The sequence below is a fragment of the Lagopus muta genome, chromosome 11, assembly GCF_023343835.1.
Source record: "Lagopus muta isolate bLagMut1 chromosome 11, bLagMut1 primary, whole genome shotgun sequence".
NCBI classification, from domain to species: domain Eukaryota; kingdom Metazoa; phylum Chordata; class Aves; order Galliformes; family Phasianidae; genus Lagopus; species Lagopus muta.
In genome coordinates this window covers 8,795,044-8,813,847 of record NC_064443.1, presented here as the reverse complement: position 1 = coordinate 8,813,847, position 18,804 = coordinate 8,795,044, and the positions used below count along the sequence as shown (strand labels likewise).

At 51.9% G+C, this 18,804-nt stretch overlaps 1 protein-coding gene across 4 annotated transcripts in view; it reads right to left on the bottom strand.

Moving 5' to 3' along the window:
• FLNB (filamin B) overlaps positions 1-11,189 on the bottom strand; it is a 66,949-nt gene extending 55,760 nt beyond the window's left edge. For 2 of the 4 annotated variants that reach the window (XM_048957049.1, XM_048957051.1), the window contains exon 1: positions 10,830-11,189. In XM_048957049.1, coding sequence (XP_048813006.1) covers positions 10,830-11,178 — 349 coding nt within the window. In that variant the 5' untranslated portion in view covers positions 11,179-11,189. The remainder of the gene's footprint in view (positions 1-10,829) is intronic. The other 2 variants (XM_048957053.1, XM_048957050.1) reach the window with 1 other exon arrangement.
• Positions 11,190-18,804: the final 7,615 nt, after the last annotated feature.

The following is an 18,804-nucleotide window of genomic DNA, read 5'->3' as shown; positions in this document are numbered from 1 at the left end:
ATACATCTGCTGCCCAGGTTTCTGCTTCAGGAGTCCTCTTTCTTTACAGATAGAACACAAAATATTCTGTAGCCTATGTTTAAGTAATAAAGTTGGTTAATTAAAATATTTAAGCTTCCCCTGCCTTAGGCAGCGTTTTCAACCAATAGCTGCAGCAGTTTATGTCAAGCAGTTCACTTTTCCCTCCTAATAAAAAAAAAATCACCTGTTAGTTGTACATAGCCTAGCTTCAGTTACTTAGTTCTATCAGAAACGGTATTACCTTCATTTTTAAATATTGAGTTCAGCACTGTGCTATGCTGTGATACTATAGCAACGTATAAGGCAGATGTACTGAGGCAGATTTTTCTGTTGCTGGTTCCAGGGGGTTCCCTGGCTCAGCCACAGGTGCTGGGCAGAGCTTTACTCGGAAATCCACACACCTCAGCTGCTCCCTGGGACAGAGCCAGCAGCATCTCACTCATGTTTGCTGCCCCTGGTGCTGTAGCCTCAGCTGCCAAGCTGGTGTTTTACCTGTTCAGCAGCACCAAAGAATAAGGCAAGCCTCAGTGCCACAGCTTATCACTGCTTTACACAAGCACCTTGCAGGGAAGGTCTGCCCCGCAGAAGCTTACCCCATGCTGTGCCCTGATCCTGGGTCATGCATTCTTGCAGACTCGGCAGCCAGGAGCTCAAGGTGGCACATCTCTGGTTCCAGAGCAAGAAAATAACTGTGGGATGGCACAAGGACCAAGTCTGGGGCTCTGGTGCCTGTCTGCATTGCAGAGCGAGCCACCCATGGGACCTCACTGGATGCTCCAAACCACCTCCTCACACAAAGCTCTTTCTAGGCTAATCCTCATTTCTGGAGGACTGTCATTTTTAAGTTCCCATCAACTCCTGCAGTGCATTGGGGAATCCAGAAGCCCCTCAACTGGGAGTGGCAATGTCACAGCTGCATCCAGGGGATGCTTAGCCATGGCAGCCAAACACCCTTCACCCTAACAGAGTAGGGCATCACCATCCTGCCTCCTGGCATTGCATCCCACAGGTACTGAGGGATAGGGAACTATTATTTTTATAAAATACAAGTGACATGCATTTTGTTAACATGCCACACAGTGGGAAAAGTCCAGGAATACAGCCTTTGTTTATATGGACACACACATCTCTTTGCGACAGACTCCTGGCACACCAAAGCTCACAGAAAGTGAGGATGCTGGTGGCAACAGGGTTAATTCTTTGGGACAAGGTCTCTGCAATAGCCTTCCTCAGGAGTCCCACATGCTCCTGTCTCTGTAAATGTCTGCAAGTCGTTAGCTTGTTCACTAATGCTCACTGAGCAGCCACTAATCATCTGGCTGTGACAGCACCAAGGTCAGGGCTGTGCCATCCAGCCTTTAAAGCGGCCATGAGCTGAGTGAAAAACTTAAAAGGTGCCTTTTTTTTTTTTTTTTAACCCCTACGTACCAGAGGAGAATCTAGGCCACTGGATGAAAGTCTCAGACCTTTCCTGCTTCTTTTTGGGTGGAAAAAACTCTTACCTGCAAGCTGTTAGCTGTGCTGCTTCTGTACAGCTTTGGGAAGCACTAGGGCACACAGCAGCCAAGACCACAGCAATCCTCAACAGCCTGGTTTTGTAGTCCACCACAGAGATCTCACTCAGCTTTCAGCAGCTGGATTGAACTGGAATCCTCACCCTTACTTAATGCTAGGTAAGGTCAGGAACACAACCTGTGCCAGCTGGGGTAGCAGCTGTACTGATGAGCAGTAGGACTTCTCTTCCACCACTCCTAACTGATACAGCCATTCAGTTGTCCAGCATGCACACTGTGTACTCAGCTAAGAGTGTCTAATTATTAATTTCTAACAGCACTAGACACCACAGGGCTACACAATGACACAAAGCTCACACCCACACAAGTGGCTAGGAGTTCCCATACCCAGCATAACGTTAGCTCTCACCAATTTCCTTTTCACACACAGGCTTTGTTTTCTGTCTGTAGGAAGGGAAAAGTTCTCTGCATTCTTGAGAGATGACACAGGCACACTTTCTCAGATGTACAGTTATCCTTGGACACTCCTGTTGGTGTTTTGGGATAGTGAATCAATATGAGCACAGCACAGACCAGTCACAGGCTCTCCAGTTATCCTTACCCAGGTTTTGACCAAGAGCAAGATGCAGCATAGATAGTTCCCATTAGCTAGCCTGATTCTCATAAGGAACAGAATGTCACTTCTCCATCCACTCATCAAGGATGTAAGTACTACAGCAAGATTCATCATGACCCATTTTAGCCATTCAGCAGAGACCTCCAAACTAATCCAGGCAGTTTGAGCTACTTCTGCATAGCAGAATCCCTGCAAGGCAGGTTTTAGAAGTTCTCAGATTACAGAAGCCAACAAGTCCATGGCCAGCAACCTTCATATAATTCTGGTGGTAGCCTGCACACCCACACTGAGATCAACCGCTCATGAGTTGGGAGCATTGACTGCACTACTACAGAAAGCCCCTGAGATCCAGACCAACAGCTTTCACGCATTTTTTTCTGGCATTCAGAAGCCACAGCATGCGGCACTGAGCTCAGGCTATGGCACTGGATGTTCACACTCCTGTAAGAGTCACCACACTTTCCCTAGCAGTCAACAGCCTAGTTTTTCTTTATAGCTGCATTTTCACCACAAGCCTAAAAGAAGTAATCTTCAGATACAACCAAACTTGCTTTTATTTGACTTTTAATTAGATCATTGATTTTGTTCAAGCAGTTACATAAGCTATCAGACATTTTGCATGCAGCCACAGTTATTCAACAGCCAGATTAGAGCCAAAACAATGCAATTAGCATCCCGGTCTTCCCACAGTCGGTATGTTAGGTCTGCTCAGACACCAACACTTCCCCCCACAGGGAAATGTGAAAACAAATGATGTCTGTGAGAGTGACAGAGAACCACTGTGACTAACAGGTACTGCAACAAGCAGCACCTTTGCAGAAGTACCCAGGTGTTGAAACAGGCCCACTCAAGTCACAGTTTACCTGCGTTGAACATCCAACAGCAGTCCAGAAGCTTGCTTTTCAGTATTTCTGGAACAACTCAGATCAATGCAAAGATCATTCAATTCAGTGTTTTAGAGCAGACTCAGCCTCAAGTGCCACAGATTACGTGGGAAATCTATAAACTCAGTTACAGAGCCTTACAAAGAAGGAAACCCTGCGAAGATCTGCAGACTGAGTGTTACTTCACTTCACAGCTTCTTGCACCGTCAAGATGACAGTTTGGCACCAACGCCGTTCAACAAGCCAATGTTCCCCATTTCACAGAAAGGGTCATAAGTCTGGTTAACACAAGATTTTTACCTTCTATCTGCAAGGCACGTTTGTCATCAGGCCCCTTCCCAGCCAGGGTGAAGCACCACAGCCATATGCAGGACAGGACAGGGCAGCTGCAGCTTGGATACTTTGCTCACGCTGCCTGAGCCCAGGGACCTGCCGCACACATACCTTGTGACAAAGGGAAGGCTGCACCAAAGATATGTTCCAAGGTGCACAGCAGGGTTTTGGCTCTCAGACGCACAAGGACTGGTCTCAGAAGTCCACCAGAGTTATGCTGCAGTGACTGCTAGAAGATTTTTGTTTGAAAAGGCAATGTAAAGCAATTAATTACACCAAATAAAAGAAGGATAGCAGGGCGTGTTAGCATCTAGCCACAGGGAACAGTATTTCCTCTTCTGTGTTTGAATAACCTTCAGATTCACATATCATGGATGTTTGCTCAGCGTGCAAGTCTGCTCCCACAGCTTCTTGCACTGTGCCCAGGAGGAGACATTTCAAAGCTTATTTACACAGCACTTCATGGGCTGCCACCTACAGCGTGCTTCAAGCCCACCAACCACACCAGCGCCTTTCCATACAGCCTCAGGAACGCACACACACTGCTTTTGTCACCTTGCAAGGGCAGCTGTAGACTAATCAAGAACAGCAAGCAGCCACGAGCAGCTGGGTTGGCCAACAGGGCCGCAGGCAAGAACAGGTCACAGCTGCCCCAGGCACAGGCCATGCAGCCGCCCTGCAGGCCTCAGTGCAGGAGGCGGGTGGAAACGGCCCGGCCATGAGCCAGCAGGAAGGGCGGCCTCACAGCTTTTGGTTACCGCTCTGCAGCCACAGAAACGCTTCCACCACACCCAGGATTGCTGCAGAAGGCGGCGTGTGCCTGCACTGACCCAGCTTGCCTGAGCTGAAGGCCTGAGTGGAAGAGATCTGGTTCCAGAAGCGCTTCAATAAAACCAGTGCTAAGCATCAGAGCTGCTGTGTTTCCTACTGTCTCATGTCAGGCACTGTGGGCTGCTCTCCTCCCAGCAGAGCATAAGGCTGGGGTCAAGAGGAGATCAGATCTGGGGGCCATCCATGTCCACTCTGCCCTCAGAGGTGCCAGCCCTTGGGAGCCATGCTGCACAACCATGGAGCACAACCCAGCTCACCAGTGCTCCGACAAAGAAATAAGTCATGGTTTGCCCAGTGCCATGCAGCAAGGCAGAAGGAGCAGGTGACTCATGATGCCACCACAGCTTGCAGCCATTTTCATGCTGTTATTCAGTTGTATTGTCAGGGGAGCTTGCACAGCCTCTCACTGCTGTTAGGAGAAACTGTTCGTCCCTTTGCAGGAGTGCTCCTTGCCTGGGCATTCAAAGCCACATCACAACCAACCTGCAGGCCGACTGCCACAGTCTGCTGTACTTCAGAGTTATTTTCTGTAGGCCAGTGATATATCGGAACAACTTATGCTTTAAAGTAAGAGTCTGACTTCAGCATGGACTAGCTCACCTAGTGGGGTGGCACTATCTGCTTCCTTAAGCTGTAGGGAACGCTACTCAACAAATTTAGAGGAAGCACACCATCAACAAGAACTGTACAGTTACGAAAGACCATTCTCCTCAGAGGGCTTGGTTTGCTAAAGAGCTATGGCTGCTTTGTTCCTATGGCAGCATTAGCAGGAAGCCCAAGCTACTCTACTCCACCACACCAGCAGGGACTGGATTCTGCTGCTCCAGCCCCTGCCCACCCCAGGCAGCTCCAGGGCAGAACATCTGCTGCTGCGTCAGTCAGCACAAGGCTTCCCCAGGAACTTAGGCAAGACCACATCTGGCTGCTGTTTGAAGTGGCCTCACTTGTTTTTTTCCTAACAAAGAAATAGCCATTGCAAGGGCCATGAGCACTACCACTGAAACACACATGCAGTGTCTTGCTTCTACTTTGCTAGCATCATACTACACATGTTAAACTTCCAACTTACAGCACAACAGTGTTTTGCATTAGGAACTGTAAGCCATTAAGCCCTCTACAGCAGATTCATTCCTTACTATGATGTACCAGATGTTATGTGGACACTCAAGGTTAGTTGTAGAGAGTGACAAAGCTGAAGAAAGCTCAAAGACAGTGTTATAGTCCAGAGAACCATCTGGTCATGATAAAACAAACTCACTGTAAGGCCTTCAGCTACAGGATCTTGGATTTAGCTCCTAACAATGCAGAAGGAAGTATCTTCCCTATTAAGTTACAGGATTCTCAGGAGGAACGTGAACAGGCAGGAGTGTGAACTACAGGCTTTTTTTTTTTTTTTCTCCCTTGTGGGTAGAGAATAATAAAATCTGAACCAAGCAAAAGCAAGACGTGGGGAAGAAATTCCTCTGGAGCTTCATTGCATTAATCCCCATGAACAGGCAGAATTTGCTCAGCCCACTGAAGCTATAACCTCAGTTGACTCAACTCTGAACCCACCATCAACATCCTGGGAGGAGCGAGAGCAGCTCACCCCAACACACCCCACCCAGGCAACCGTTACAGGGTTGGGTCCTTACCACTGCTACCACAACTGCAGCAGGCAAGAAAAAAAAATAGCATCTACTGCAGGCTTCACATGTACTTTTCTCATGAAAACTGCTACTCATTTCCCAAAACACCATAAGAGAGGACATGTATTTGTTCCTCTCTACTGTTAGCACAAATTCAGCCATGTGGATAGTACAATACTGTGAAGCTTGTAACAAGGACTACACAGATCTCCTCACAGGGATGAGCAGTGCCTTCCCTTAGCATTTTTTACAGGTTGTTTAGGATTCTTTCCCCAGCAGTTAACACCCAGCCACACAATGTTTCCTTCCTCTAGCACAGGTGCTTTTGGGAAGTCTTAAGCTTTTCTTGCCAAGTCCAAGCAGACAGCAGCGACAAATCCTCACCTACCTCTACCTGCCATGTGCCTCCATCACTGCCTTTGTGAGAGAACAGCCCATCTCACAGGCAGTTGCCCTGGAACAGAGCCACAGCACTACTGCAGGCACACACACATGCAAGAAAATTTCTCAGGAGCCTAAAGGTTTCTCTACAGAAAGCTTGGCTGCCTCTTCAAGAGCCAAAGACAGGTTTGATGCTTCGCAAGCAGCAACTGGTGGGCCAGGCTCTTCACACACACTGGCACCAAGCTCAAAAAGAGCCAAACCCATGTCTCTGAGCTCTGCATTCTCCCTTCATTACTGCAAGGAGTTACAGGCCAGATACCATGCTTGTGAGCTGTGTATCACAGCAGGCAGTGAAGGATGACAAGTCCACACACAAGTACACCTGATGCTGGTGGCAGAGAACATTATATTGAAGTAGAGATCCATTTACACCAGCATCACCTGCAACATACCATTTCTCTCTGATGCCCTTGTCAGCATCTGCTTCTGACCTAAACCCTACAGGCTCTTGTTCAGGTCCCACAGAGTCTATTTCCAAGGGGCAAAGAGAAAACAAAATTCCTCCAAAGCTTGAGGGATTCATTGTTTTACTCTGCACTATAAGGAGCAGGCAGAACAATACTGGGAATTCAGAAGCATGGCCACACACAAGGTTAACCACATTCTTAGATTACACTGTAGGCTAGGAAAATAGTTATCCTGCCCCACTTAGATTTAAACATCTCCATGTAAGCCAATACAGAGCATAGCATTAGAATATGGAACAGTCAAGACTTCAGTCCTTCTTGAGTGGAGGGTATAGTTTTCCAGTGCCTTAAACAAAAAAGATGTTTAGCACATTACCCTTACCGGTCCCAAATTCCTTTACAGAAGAGCCTGATCACTTTGTAAGCTTACTTTCAGATGTAGAAGAATACCAGAACAGTCCACCTAAGGTACCTTACACTAACTTGGAGTAAACAATTCATGTAAAGCCACTTATTCCTGCATGGGGCCGGGCGCTGGACTCAATGACTCTTATGGAACCCTTCCGACTGAGGATGTGCTATGATTTTATACACTTTAGACCAACAGTTCAAATTGCTGGAACACAGAGTCCGGAGGAGCCCAACCAGGTGGTTATTAGAAAGCAGGGCCTTTCCAGCAGCAAGGTCCACCATCAGTCTATCAAAAATAATTTTAGAGTGGAAGGATTAAGTGTCACATTTCCAAGAAACAGAAACCTGCTTCCAAGAAACACTGGATGTTTTCCAGAAAACAGCCTCCAGGGAAGTCACAGGTAAGTGGCAGACAAAATGCAAGCATGTTTTGACTACCTTCTTATGATGTGTTAATAGCAACCAGAGAGAGACAGAGAGAGACCCAAAGTGTATACAGGCTGAAAATACATTTTCCTTTTTTCAGCTGTCAAGCACCTAGCTCTGAGTATTACAGGATAATACATTCAACAAGTTTTAGAAGAAATCTAGGAATTCACAACTGGTTTTGTCATCCTGTAGTTCACCAACAACCAAAGGCAAACATTAAAGCCAAATGCTCAATTGCAGCCAACATTAGATCCCAGCGACACGGGAGCAGGCAGCAGCACTGTCACACAACCCCCGCAACCTCTCCCCCCTATTTTCTCGTGTTACTGCCCAGCATCCTGCAGCTGGAAGGCAAGTCAGATCAGCTCGCTTATCTGATGAAAGTGCAACCCAGCGAAGAGAAACCACATGTTTTTCGGTTTGATCAATCAGAGTGCTGCAGTCTAGGATTACCACCTCTACGTTGTACCAAAAACAAGCAGCTGCTCAGCACCCACCCTGCTGCTGCAGGAGACACCACGCTGCAGGCGAGCACTGGGTGCGAGCAGAGCAGGTGACAGAAACTGCCTGCCAGGCTCCAGACCTTGAAAACCTCTGCTCCTAAGCTAAAATCAGTTGACTCCTACCACCTGATAACAGGGTTTCTGGGAGCAAGCTTGGGGCCAAACTAAACCTTAACCTCCTCCCAGCAATTTTCTGTGTGGCTTCTACCAAGGCACAGTGTGGTTCCCATACAAAGTAATCTCCAGAGCTGATCAGCTCCTTAGGCCAAGAGCAAAGCCCTTGTGCGCTGCATTCCTGGCGTCCTACTCCACAATGCGCCTGCACACCACTCAGCACCCAGGAATCTGCAATTATCCTCAGCCTGGCAGAGAAAAAAAGCCAGACTTAGCGCTTGTTAACACTTCAGTGCTACCCTGCACCAAGCCGAAGACTCCTCATGTTCAGATCACCTGCCCTAACAAGTTTAAGGCCTTCCATCCCACTGTCACTGGATAGCACAGCACAGAGCATTGCTTTACAGCTTTTTTTTCTTTTCTTTTTTGAACTGCAGATCACACAGACAAGTCACAGATCTGCACTGTAGCGAGGGCACCTCGTGCCTTAAGGAGAAGCATCTCGGAACTGCCTGTGGAATTGGCTAAACAAGGGGTAGGAGAAGCTGAACCTAACTCCTGCTCCAAACTGAATTAAAAGCTGTGGTCAAACATAAGTTTGATTGGCTCCTCCAAATATAATCAGATCAATAAGACAAAGTTGGAATACCAAACTTCTTCAGTAGCAAGGTTTCAGAGGTGTGGGTTGTAGTACAGCAGCAGTAGCTAAGTCATACCGCATGGCTTCCAAAGCATTCCTGGAAGTTAAATAATAACTGGAACATGCACTGCATCCATTTAGCAGAGATTTGATGGCATTATTAATGCTAGAAATCCAGCAGCTGCAGCCGTCTGGATTCCCCAGCTGATTTGGCTCAGAGCTGGCCCTAAACACCCCAAGCCCCAAAGGCCAACCTGGTCATAAAAGTCCTCCACCTAAAAGCCCTTATTTGTACATAGCTCCAGACCCCGGCATGACCTCATGTTTGCTCAGCAGCACAAAAGAGACTGAAAACCAAAGATGAAGTCCCAAGTTCTGTAGAATGCACAGCCACAGGGAGACAAGCACTACAGGCAAGCAGCACTTTGCAGCTTGCAGAAGAGGCAGCGTGGGCTTCAGCTCATCGAGAAGAATGCCACAGGGTTTGTTTGGAATGTCATTTCTGGAAAGCCAGGATGTTTTTTCAGGAGCAGCACAGTTTATCCAGGGCCATATGTACAGTCAGAGCCTGCCCCACCACCTGGCTCCTGCTCCACCCACACAGAATGGATGGGCTGCAAACCCCTTCATGCAGAGCCACAGTCACCTCATTCTCCAAAGCTCCAGCTATGAGCTGCTTTTTAAGAAGCAATATAGCATAAATAATCTACAAAACAGCTAAATGCCTTCAGTGGTTACAGACACCTCACAGCTAAACCTTATCTTGCGGCAGTGCAGTGCTGCTACAGCAGTGCCTTGCGGAAGGAAGCCATGCAGAGCCAGACCCAACAGAGCAACCTTGATCTCTGGAGTCTGTCAGGAAGCCTTGCAGAGGAATAGGAAGGCAGCTGGAGCAGCTACACTTTCCTAGGGCAAACAATGCAGCAGGAGGGAAGAGCTCAGCCAAGGAGCTGGGCAGCTGCAGGTCAAGGGCACACGTGTAGCAAGTCACTAGCACCAGCCCTGCTCCCAGTGCATCAACTGCTGTCCCTCTGAGGGCTGCTGCAGGGCACCCAAATGGCCCCAGCGTGAGGAGCTGCCAAGCATCCACCTCCTGCACCAGGCATGGGCTTCCAGAAGGGTTCCCATCCCAGACAAGTCCACGTTTTCTTACCAATGTTACTAAAGCCTCTGAAGTGAAACAGCTTTCACCTTGGCCAAGAGTTTCAGGGACACGAGTAGAGCTGAACTCACCCAAACTCAGCTGTGTAACTCATTGAGGCCAGACTCATCAGCAGCCAGCAGTTAGAGTTATCTGGCAGAGAGAACTACAAGGCACTCACATTCCTTCCCACAGGCCTCTCAGGCATTCAGATTATGGCTGTACAGAGCATGCTGTGGCCACACCTGAGCCACCCCGATCAGCCACCGCACATTCCTGAGGGACACTGCATTCAGGCAGCCTCCATGCCCCCAAAAAAGACTGCAGTTCCGCAGGGATTCGCGCTTTGGCATGGCACAGACAGAGGGACCCAGCGCCACAAGCACCAACCACCCACCCCGGGAGCCAGCAGAGCTCCGGTAATGTCTGTTACCCACAACCTACGTAGCACGGGGATTAAGCACAGCCCCGCCGGAAAGCGGCACATGGACAATCTGCACCAGTCTGAGCACTGGCATCATCTGCTGGGCTCCAGCGAGCAACAGAAGCCACTCCGTTCCTCCAACTTCTACAGCAGCACAGTGCTGCGCTGGAACCTGACCGCAGATGGGCTGGGGGGCGTGGTGTCCCTGCGAGGCACCTGGGGGTCATTAGGGAAAGCCGCACAGAAGGAACACGCCGCGGCTCCTCGGGAGTGCAAGCTACAGAAAGCACGGACTCGTCTCATAAGTAACAGTACAGTTTGGAATACAGCAGGAGGGCGATGCTGCGGCCCTGGCAGCGGGACAGCACCGCACGGCTCTGCAGCAGCTCCGCACAGCGCCCGTGTGCACGGCTCGAGGGGCAAAGGTCCGGCGCAAGGAGAACAAATTAAAGGAAAAGCAACGAGCGGAGCGAGCTGGGAGGCACTCACCGATGGAGACCAGCTTGATGCTCTCCCGCTCCAGGAACTCGAGGGCGACGGAGACGTTCTCCAGCTGCATCTGGCGGAAGGTGGGCCGCTGGTGGTACTTGCGGTACATGCGCTTCTGGCTGAGCACCTCGAGCAGCGCGATCAGCCGCAGCCCGTCGCTGAGGTCGTGCTGCAGGTTGCCGATGCGCTTGTTGACGCAGCGCAGGTGCTCATTGCACCAACGGGTGAAGGTGTTCTGCTGGATTCGCTTCCAGGGCGCATCCTCCGCCAGGTCCTTCTCGGTGGCCGGCATCTCACCGTCGGGATCGGCCGCTCTGCGCCCGCTCTGGCCCCGCGCCTGCGTGCTCATGGCGCTGCCCCGCTCCGCCCCCGCCGCCGCCGCTCCGCCCCGGTCCCGCCTGGCTGCGCGCCGCCCGCCGCCTGCGGGCAGAAAGAGGGAGAGCGGGGAGAGCGCGGCGCTCAGCGGCCGCCTCGCGCCTTTCGGTGCCGCCGCCCCGCTGCTCTGCCCTGCCCCAAATGTGTCGCGCTGCGCTGCGCTGCGCTGCTCCGCTCTCTGCCGCCGCCCGCCCGGCACTGCACGGGCCCCGCGCCGCCGCCCGGCCTTTATCCGGCGGGAGCGGCACGCCCTCGGCTGCATCACCCCCCGCGCCCCGCCGGGCCGGGCGGAGGGGCTGTGCGCGGCTGGGATGGGCCGGGCCGGGCTGCGGCGTGGCGGGGCTTCGGGGGGGCCGTACCTGGTGTGCGCGGGGAGTCCGGAATAACCCCGGGGCGGTAACGCGGGGCCGGGATGCAGCCCCCCAGGCACTGCTGCGTGGCCGGGCGGTGCAGCCCCCACGATAGTGAGGCAGAGCCAGGGGTGCGGCCCCGTGTCACTGAACGGATGGCCGGGGGCGCAGTCCTTGTGGCGCTAATGGAGACCCGGGGGTGCGGGCCCTACGGTGCTAACGCGCAGCCAGAGGCGCAGCCCCCATAGCGGTAACGCATGGCCATGTGCGCAGCCCCCGTGGCGGTGATGCACAGCCGGGGTACGACCCGAAGGTACCGTGGCACCGCTGCGTTCCTGGGGGTGCAGCCCCTACGGCTCGGGGCACGCACACGGCACCCCGCGGCACGGCCACCAGTGCCCCGTGGTGTCCAGGCGTTTCCCGCAGCGCGGTGCCCCTCACACGGCGGACCCTTCGTGGGGATGCCGGCGGGATCAGCGCTCAGCGCTGCGGGGTTTCGGGGGGCCGGTCGCAGAGGTGCGGAGCCGTGCTGGCACAGGGCGGGCACGCCGAGGAGCAGCACGCCCCGCGCTGACTAACGCGCTCTTATCAACCGCTCAAACAAAATGTAAACTTCAAAAAGCAACCAAGTAAGGCTCGAATTCTCGGGGGTTTCTCTTTTTTTTTTTCTTTTTTTTTTTTTCCATTTTTGTGACTGATTTCCTGGCTTGCCCCTCCCTGCCGACATACAGACTGGGACTTGCCGCTGACTCATTGATGACAGCAAAAAGTCAACAGAACCATCCCATCTGCGTGCTTCGCGCTGACTCCGCAGGAGCTGCCGAGACGTCCCGTGACCCCGAGCCGCTCGGTGCTGCCATCAGGGAGGTGTCCCCGCGTGTCCCACGGCCCCGTGCCCACCCCTCACACTTACGGCTGCTCCTGGCACAGCTCTGCCGGCTCCGAGCGCGGTGTCTGCGTGTCCCCGCTCACACTCCGAGGGATGGGAGCCTGCCAGAGGAGCAAACCCATTAACATGCAATCAATAAATCTAATTAAATTAAATGACCGTAGCCACCCTCCACTAAAATTAGAAGACACGTTTCCAATTATTCCACCCGAGAGTTCTGTTCTAATGTCTTTGTTACCCTGCAGCACTGTGGTTTTGCTGTGCAGACTCTAAGCTCTACTCGATAGATCTGATCATGACACGTAGGGAAGGAATGAAGATGAAGGCTGGGTGAAGTGGGAGGCACACCTGAGCTCCCGTCTCTCCCAGCCAACGGGCTGCACCGCCTCCTGCTCTAGGAACGTCTCAGAACCAGAGATCCGATGTACTGCACCGAGGCACATCCCATGGCAGCACAGTGCTGGTCCAACCCAGCTGGTGCAGGCTGGGAGCGGTGGGTGAGCCTCCTGCAAGGGCTGTTCTCCACTTCGTTTCTTGATAGATGCTAATTGCATATTGACTTTGGCCTGGGCTGGGACTATTAGCAACCACCTCACATCCGGACTAGCAGATTGCTTGTAGCACTTTAATTTTAGCTCCTTTCCCCTCCAGCACCCAGCAATGCACTCTAATGACATTGTGCCCGGGCCTTGCTGCAAGCTGGGTCCTCTGCGGCCCATAGGAGAGGCCAGGTCAGGCTGTTCTGGGGTCACATCTGGCCTGGAAACCAGCTTTAGTTTGAAATTAAACATTTTCACGAAAGTGAACACATGTTTTGAGTTTTATCAGGAGCCAGAGAAGTGAAAACAAGCTACCCTGTGGATCTGTCCTTGCTGGAATACCATCCCAGCACTGTGTATTTTTACAAATGAACTAATACATGCCCTGCAGAATGTGTATTTGTACAGATAAATGTTTGTGTGATGGCACATATGTGCGCAGAAAGAGGGGAGGTGATTTCAAGACCAGGCACTGCAATGAATGCTTTTTTCTTGCCCTGCCTGACAAGGAACTTTCCATCCCGGCTCTTCCTTTGCTCATTAGATGCAGATATAAGGAAGGAAGAACACTGTCATGGCTTGTTCAGCTCTCCGTCAGCGGTTTCAGGAAAGCAGCAGTGCTTTAAAAATATTTTCCTCCCTCTTTAAGATAATTTACTGCAAGAATAGGCTTTAAAAGACCCTATTTGTTCAACAACAGAGGTCCTCCACTGCTCTGTATCTACTGCTCTGCCAGAGGGCTGCTCAGAATATTCTGCAAATGCAGCACTGACAAACAGAAGGAGTTGCAGTGGCACTTTTTGTGTCTTCACTTTTTGCAAAAAGAAACGGCAGACTGTCCCAAAAGAGAGCATGGCAGCAGGCAGTGGGATTCACAGGAACATCAGTAAAGCTTGAGAGGTGCATAAAATCTGGCCGGCCTTCACAGGCCTGCTGGTGCTCTCAGAAAATCAGTGACAGCCCTTTGTGGACATTGAACCTCAGCACTCACTGCTGATCTGCAGTTTCAGTGCCCTGCAGTGTGCCGTGGGACCCACCATGCTGCTGGAGCACGCTGGCAGCGGATGCAGCAGCTCTGACTGCTGGCTGTGTGTGCAGGACGGGACTTTCTGCACCTCCCTTGCAAAAGCAGAAGGGTGTGGGAGCGGCGGCATGGCTGTGCTGACACAGAGCATGGTGACTAACGGGGTCTGCTCCCCAGCAACCGAGCACATCCTGGCCTTGTGACAATGTGCTGCTGCCTCCTCTGAGATGGGACTCCCCATGAGATATCCTCCATCTCGGACACTGGGCATGTCCCCTGCTCTACGCCTTACTCAGCAACAGCTTACTTTGGTGGTAGGAGGACAAGGGTCAGAATTAACCCCTTCTGAGGCTGCACAACCCCAGAGCCCCAGTGTGGCCACAGCATCACCCAGCTGCCACAGGGGCTTTAGCCTCCCCAGGCACACTGTACCTTTCCTCCTCCCCATGCACTATTTGCTGAGTTTCAGAAGACAATAGAATTGTTATTTCTCTATTGATGAAGCAGTCATTAGGCCTCTCCTTTCGTTACCTCGAGCTCTACTAAGCAGAGCAAAGCCGAGGCACGTCGTTCAAGTCAAAGCATGAATTCGATGGGTTGCGTCATGGGCTGCATTTCCTTGTTCAGCAGCAAAGTTCTGCGTTATACAAATATTGGTAGGACATCTGATACGACTTGTTCTGAGGTTTTCCAGCTTTTTTTTTCCCTCCTCCCTTTGTTATCCAGGATTGTGAAGACAGCAATGTGGGAGCACGCAGCAACGGTTCAATCCAAATGGGGCACAGGGATGTCTATCAAAGAGAGATCTCTAGAAATATGCTGGGAAGTGCAAGACTTTACCCTGGAAATCTATCATTTGCCTACTTAGGCAATGGCTGCTTGCAGTAGCAGTTGTGTGTGGGGCACTTTTTCATCTCCCCGTGCCTGGAAGAACATGATTTTTCTTCTGTATGTAGAGGTCTCGCTGCATTATGTATGTATCCAGAAGCTGGAAATGGTGCCAGGAGCAGCCATCCATCTGGCAAACACAGGGCTGTGCCAGAACTCACAGTGCTGCATCCCAGGGAGCCTCGCAGCTGGGATTTAAGGCCGCTTCTGACACGGGCTGGAAGTGGCCCTAAAGCAAGTCTGCTCCTGCTTTTTCCTGTCCTGTGGCAGCTGAAATCAGGGAGGCAGCCGCACTGGGACCCGTCTGACATGTGCTGGACGAGGAGGGATGGGCATTCCTGAGGAGTGTGTCTCCTTTGGGAATTCACCTCATCTCTTACCCCAAACCTGCTCACTCCTGGTCCCCATGGCAGTGCTGCCAAGCCCATCCCTTTTCTGGGTGCATAAGGAGCAGAGGGGGAACTAACTTCTGAAGAAGAGCGTGTTTCATTTGCTTCTACTCTGTGAATGTGGTTTGAAGTGAGAAATGTGCTCCCTGAGCCATGGGTGGGCATCCCTCTCTTTGCAGAACCTCTGAGGTGCCCACTTCAGCCCCCCAGGCCCCTCCTGGACTCACAGCACAGCGCAGCCCCCTCAGCTCAGCAGCCCTCGACAAGTCAACAAACAATTTCAAATAGTAACTCGTTTTTAAAATAGCTCGGTCTGATTTCAGGGCTGTGAAGCCACAGCTGATACAAGAAGCACAATGGCCCAGTGTGCATCTAATCGTGGCTTCCTGCCCCTATCAAATTGCTGTAGGCGCTGTGGTTACCTCCAGCTTTACCTACTACTCCTATTTGCATTCAGATTAACCACAGCTCTCTTGCTAAGATGGCATGCATGTTTTTTGGAGTTTGAGCTCTCCTTGTGCTTTCACTCCATCAGTCGGAGTTCCTAAGAAGGGCGGTGTGAAATCAGAACACATCTCACCCCTGCCAGGCCCACAGCTTGCTTTAACCTGGATGGAGATGACTCATAGAATCATTAAGGCTGGAAAGACCACTAAGATCATCTGTTCCACAACCTCTGACCCATGCCTGTGACTGCTCTAGACCATGATGAACACTGCCTTTGGCCATTCTCAGCCAGGTGAAGCATAGGGAGGAATGCTTTCCAGGGGAATGTATCTCTAAGCAATCCAAAGCCCTTCTGTGTAGCATAAGTAATACTGCTGAGGTCCAGGCAGCTGAAAGCAGGGGGTCATTCAGTGATCCCTGTGCTGCTCTCCTGACGATGAATAATCAACCCAAAGAATACTTTAAATGGTTTTGCTTTCTGCAAAAGGCTGACGTCACTCTTTTTTTTTTTTTTTTAATATTTCTCACAAAACATATTCTGAGACAGAAACAAGAAGCCTGAAAGCCACTGGCTGCTGTGTGAGCTGCTTTATGAGCCCCTCAGAGGGCCGATAAGGCTCTGCTGGAGTGCGGGGACACAATGGCAGCACATTGTTCTGCTGCTCAGCCATGAGGTGCTGGCACCTGGGCTCCATCCAGCCCAGCAATTAGTGTGTTTGACTTCCTGCACAAATGGCTCTATGTATGGGAGGCCATGTATCTGGGGGCATTGCTCGGCTCAAAAGGGAACAAACCTTTAAATCATGATTGTGCAGTGGCCAGCCTCAAGCCAGCACCCCCTCCATGTGACTGCCAGTGTTAATCATCGAATCATTAAGGTTGGAAGAGACTGCTAAGATCACGTAATCCATCCATGTTAATGTTAATGTCAGTATCACAGCAAGGTCCTGTGGCTCAGCTCTGCCCCGCAGCACCCTGCGATAGGAGGACAGTTGCAGGGCAAAGCCCATGACTTTCAGGTCCCTGCTGTAAAATGGGGATAATGAGGCTGCCTGGCTTTTGCAAAGCAACTCCAAGGGCACCAGCTTAGAACAATGCAAGCTCCTGGGGGACGGCAGCATCAGGGCGGTGCTGCTGGTGGAGGTAGCAGCTGTGCCTCCTGCTCCGTGTGCCTGCAGAGCTGAAAGGGGAGATGATGGCAACAACGAGCCTGATCACATGCTGTTGGATTGAAAGGGACCCAAATATAAAAATAGATCCCTTTCAATCAAACTCCTGTGCATCTCAAAGGGCAATTCAGCCTTACTGGGGTAATGGGCACAGTCCTGCTCGGCAGACATCTGGCACAGTGCTCCCAGCAAGGAATGTTTGCTTAATAAACCGTGTGTTCTCTTGCTCCCTGCTGGCTAAAACCCCAGCAGAGCAGCTGGTGGAAGGGAAATCACCCTTGTGGTCCTTCTAACCCGGAGGTAGCAAGAACAAAGTGCAAAGGGGCCCGGGCATGGCTTGAGGCCCTTTTTGGAGAGTGGTCCCCACAGCCTCGTCTTGATGCCCCATTGCTGCAATGGAGAGGGAAAAGGGAAAGGCAGAGCAGGCAGCTCCGGGTGGGTGACTTTCAGTCTCACACTGCTTGCAGCAGCACGGAGGTGGCCCAGCCGTGCCTCCCAGTGAGCCCACGAGTAGCAGAGCCCGGGGCCCTACCAAACGGCACACGGGCGCCGTGTGGGCACCAGGTGCCTCCCATGCTTGACTTCTGGGTGAGCGCCAGCCCCTCTCACAATTCCCGGAGCACAAAGCACACTCAGCTGCCAGCCTAGCAGAACGAAGGGACACGGCCCCATGGCCCAGAGCAGCAGCTTGGCAGCGGAGCTGCGGGTGGGAAGCAAGGGGCGAGCGCCCTGCCGGTGCCCCAGGAGTCGCAAACCCCCAGCCAAATATTCTGCAATGCTGCCATCTACTGCCACTGTACCCTGGGCTGGGGACGCCTGCGGGCACCGCCGGGCCATCGCAGGGCTCACACCAAAGCTCCCTATGGCTGCTCCTTGCAGCACGGGACGAGCAAGGCCCGGCGGAACCCGCACGCAGCTCGGCTGGGTGGAAATCCCGCACAGCGCAGCAGGAACGCTCTCAGCCCGAGGCAGGAGGGGAGCTGGGCTGTTCTCCCCATGCCTTGAGAAAGGCAGCGGCTCGGCGGGAGGCAGGGAAGGGGATGTGCTGCCCCTGCTGCGCCTGGGAATATCTCCTAATGCCGCAGGAATGCGGTTATGTCATGGCGAGTCCCCCACACGCCCTGCCACTGCCTCGCGGCAATCCGCCAGCGCGCCGGGGCTGGGGAGCATCCTGATGGCGGGGCTCGGGGTGTAAATCCCAACAAACGGCCACCGCATGCCATAGGGCCACGGCTGGGAGTGATACCTGTGTCCCAGTGAGCCCTGCCCGCTATGCTCCCTGGCAGCAATATGTCCACGGGAGGCAAAGCAGAGCCAGGGCAGAGCAGCTCTCCCACGGAGCGGCTGTTTCAGGAGATTTGTAGCTCCTTTTCTAGCAGAGGAGCTTTATGATTACAGAAAGAACATGAGATTTTTATGAGCAATTTTACAAATTAGCTTCTCAAATTGTTTGCAGCAGCACAAGTAATGCTGCAGTCATTAAAGTTCATAGAAAGTACCGAATGCTGCTGTGCTGCTGAGGCCTCCCCTGTGCAGCAGGAACGGGGCCATCAGCCCCAACGCTGACCCCCAACACATTTACGGGGGGACAAGCAGGGAGCCGACCCAGCACAGACCCCACGACAACACGGCCTTAAAAACAAATAATTATTTCCATTCACCTCATTTAATTTGGGCTCTTAGAGAAATCCTGTTCATCCAATAGTCCAAAATATGTCACGTATTAGGAGCTAGAGAGTCCAACCCAATGAATGAGTCATCACCCAGTGGATGAAATCCCATCTCTTCATGGCTGCTCATAAATAAGACGAGCTCAACTTTATAGTAAGTCATAAGTAAACAATGAACTATATGAAAATCAGAGTCAGCTGTGCTGTAACTACATGGGCACCGTGCCCATGCTGA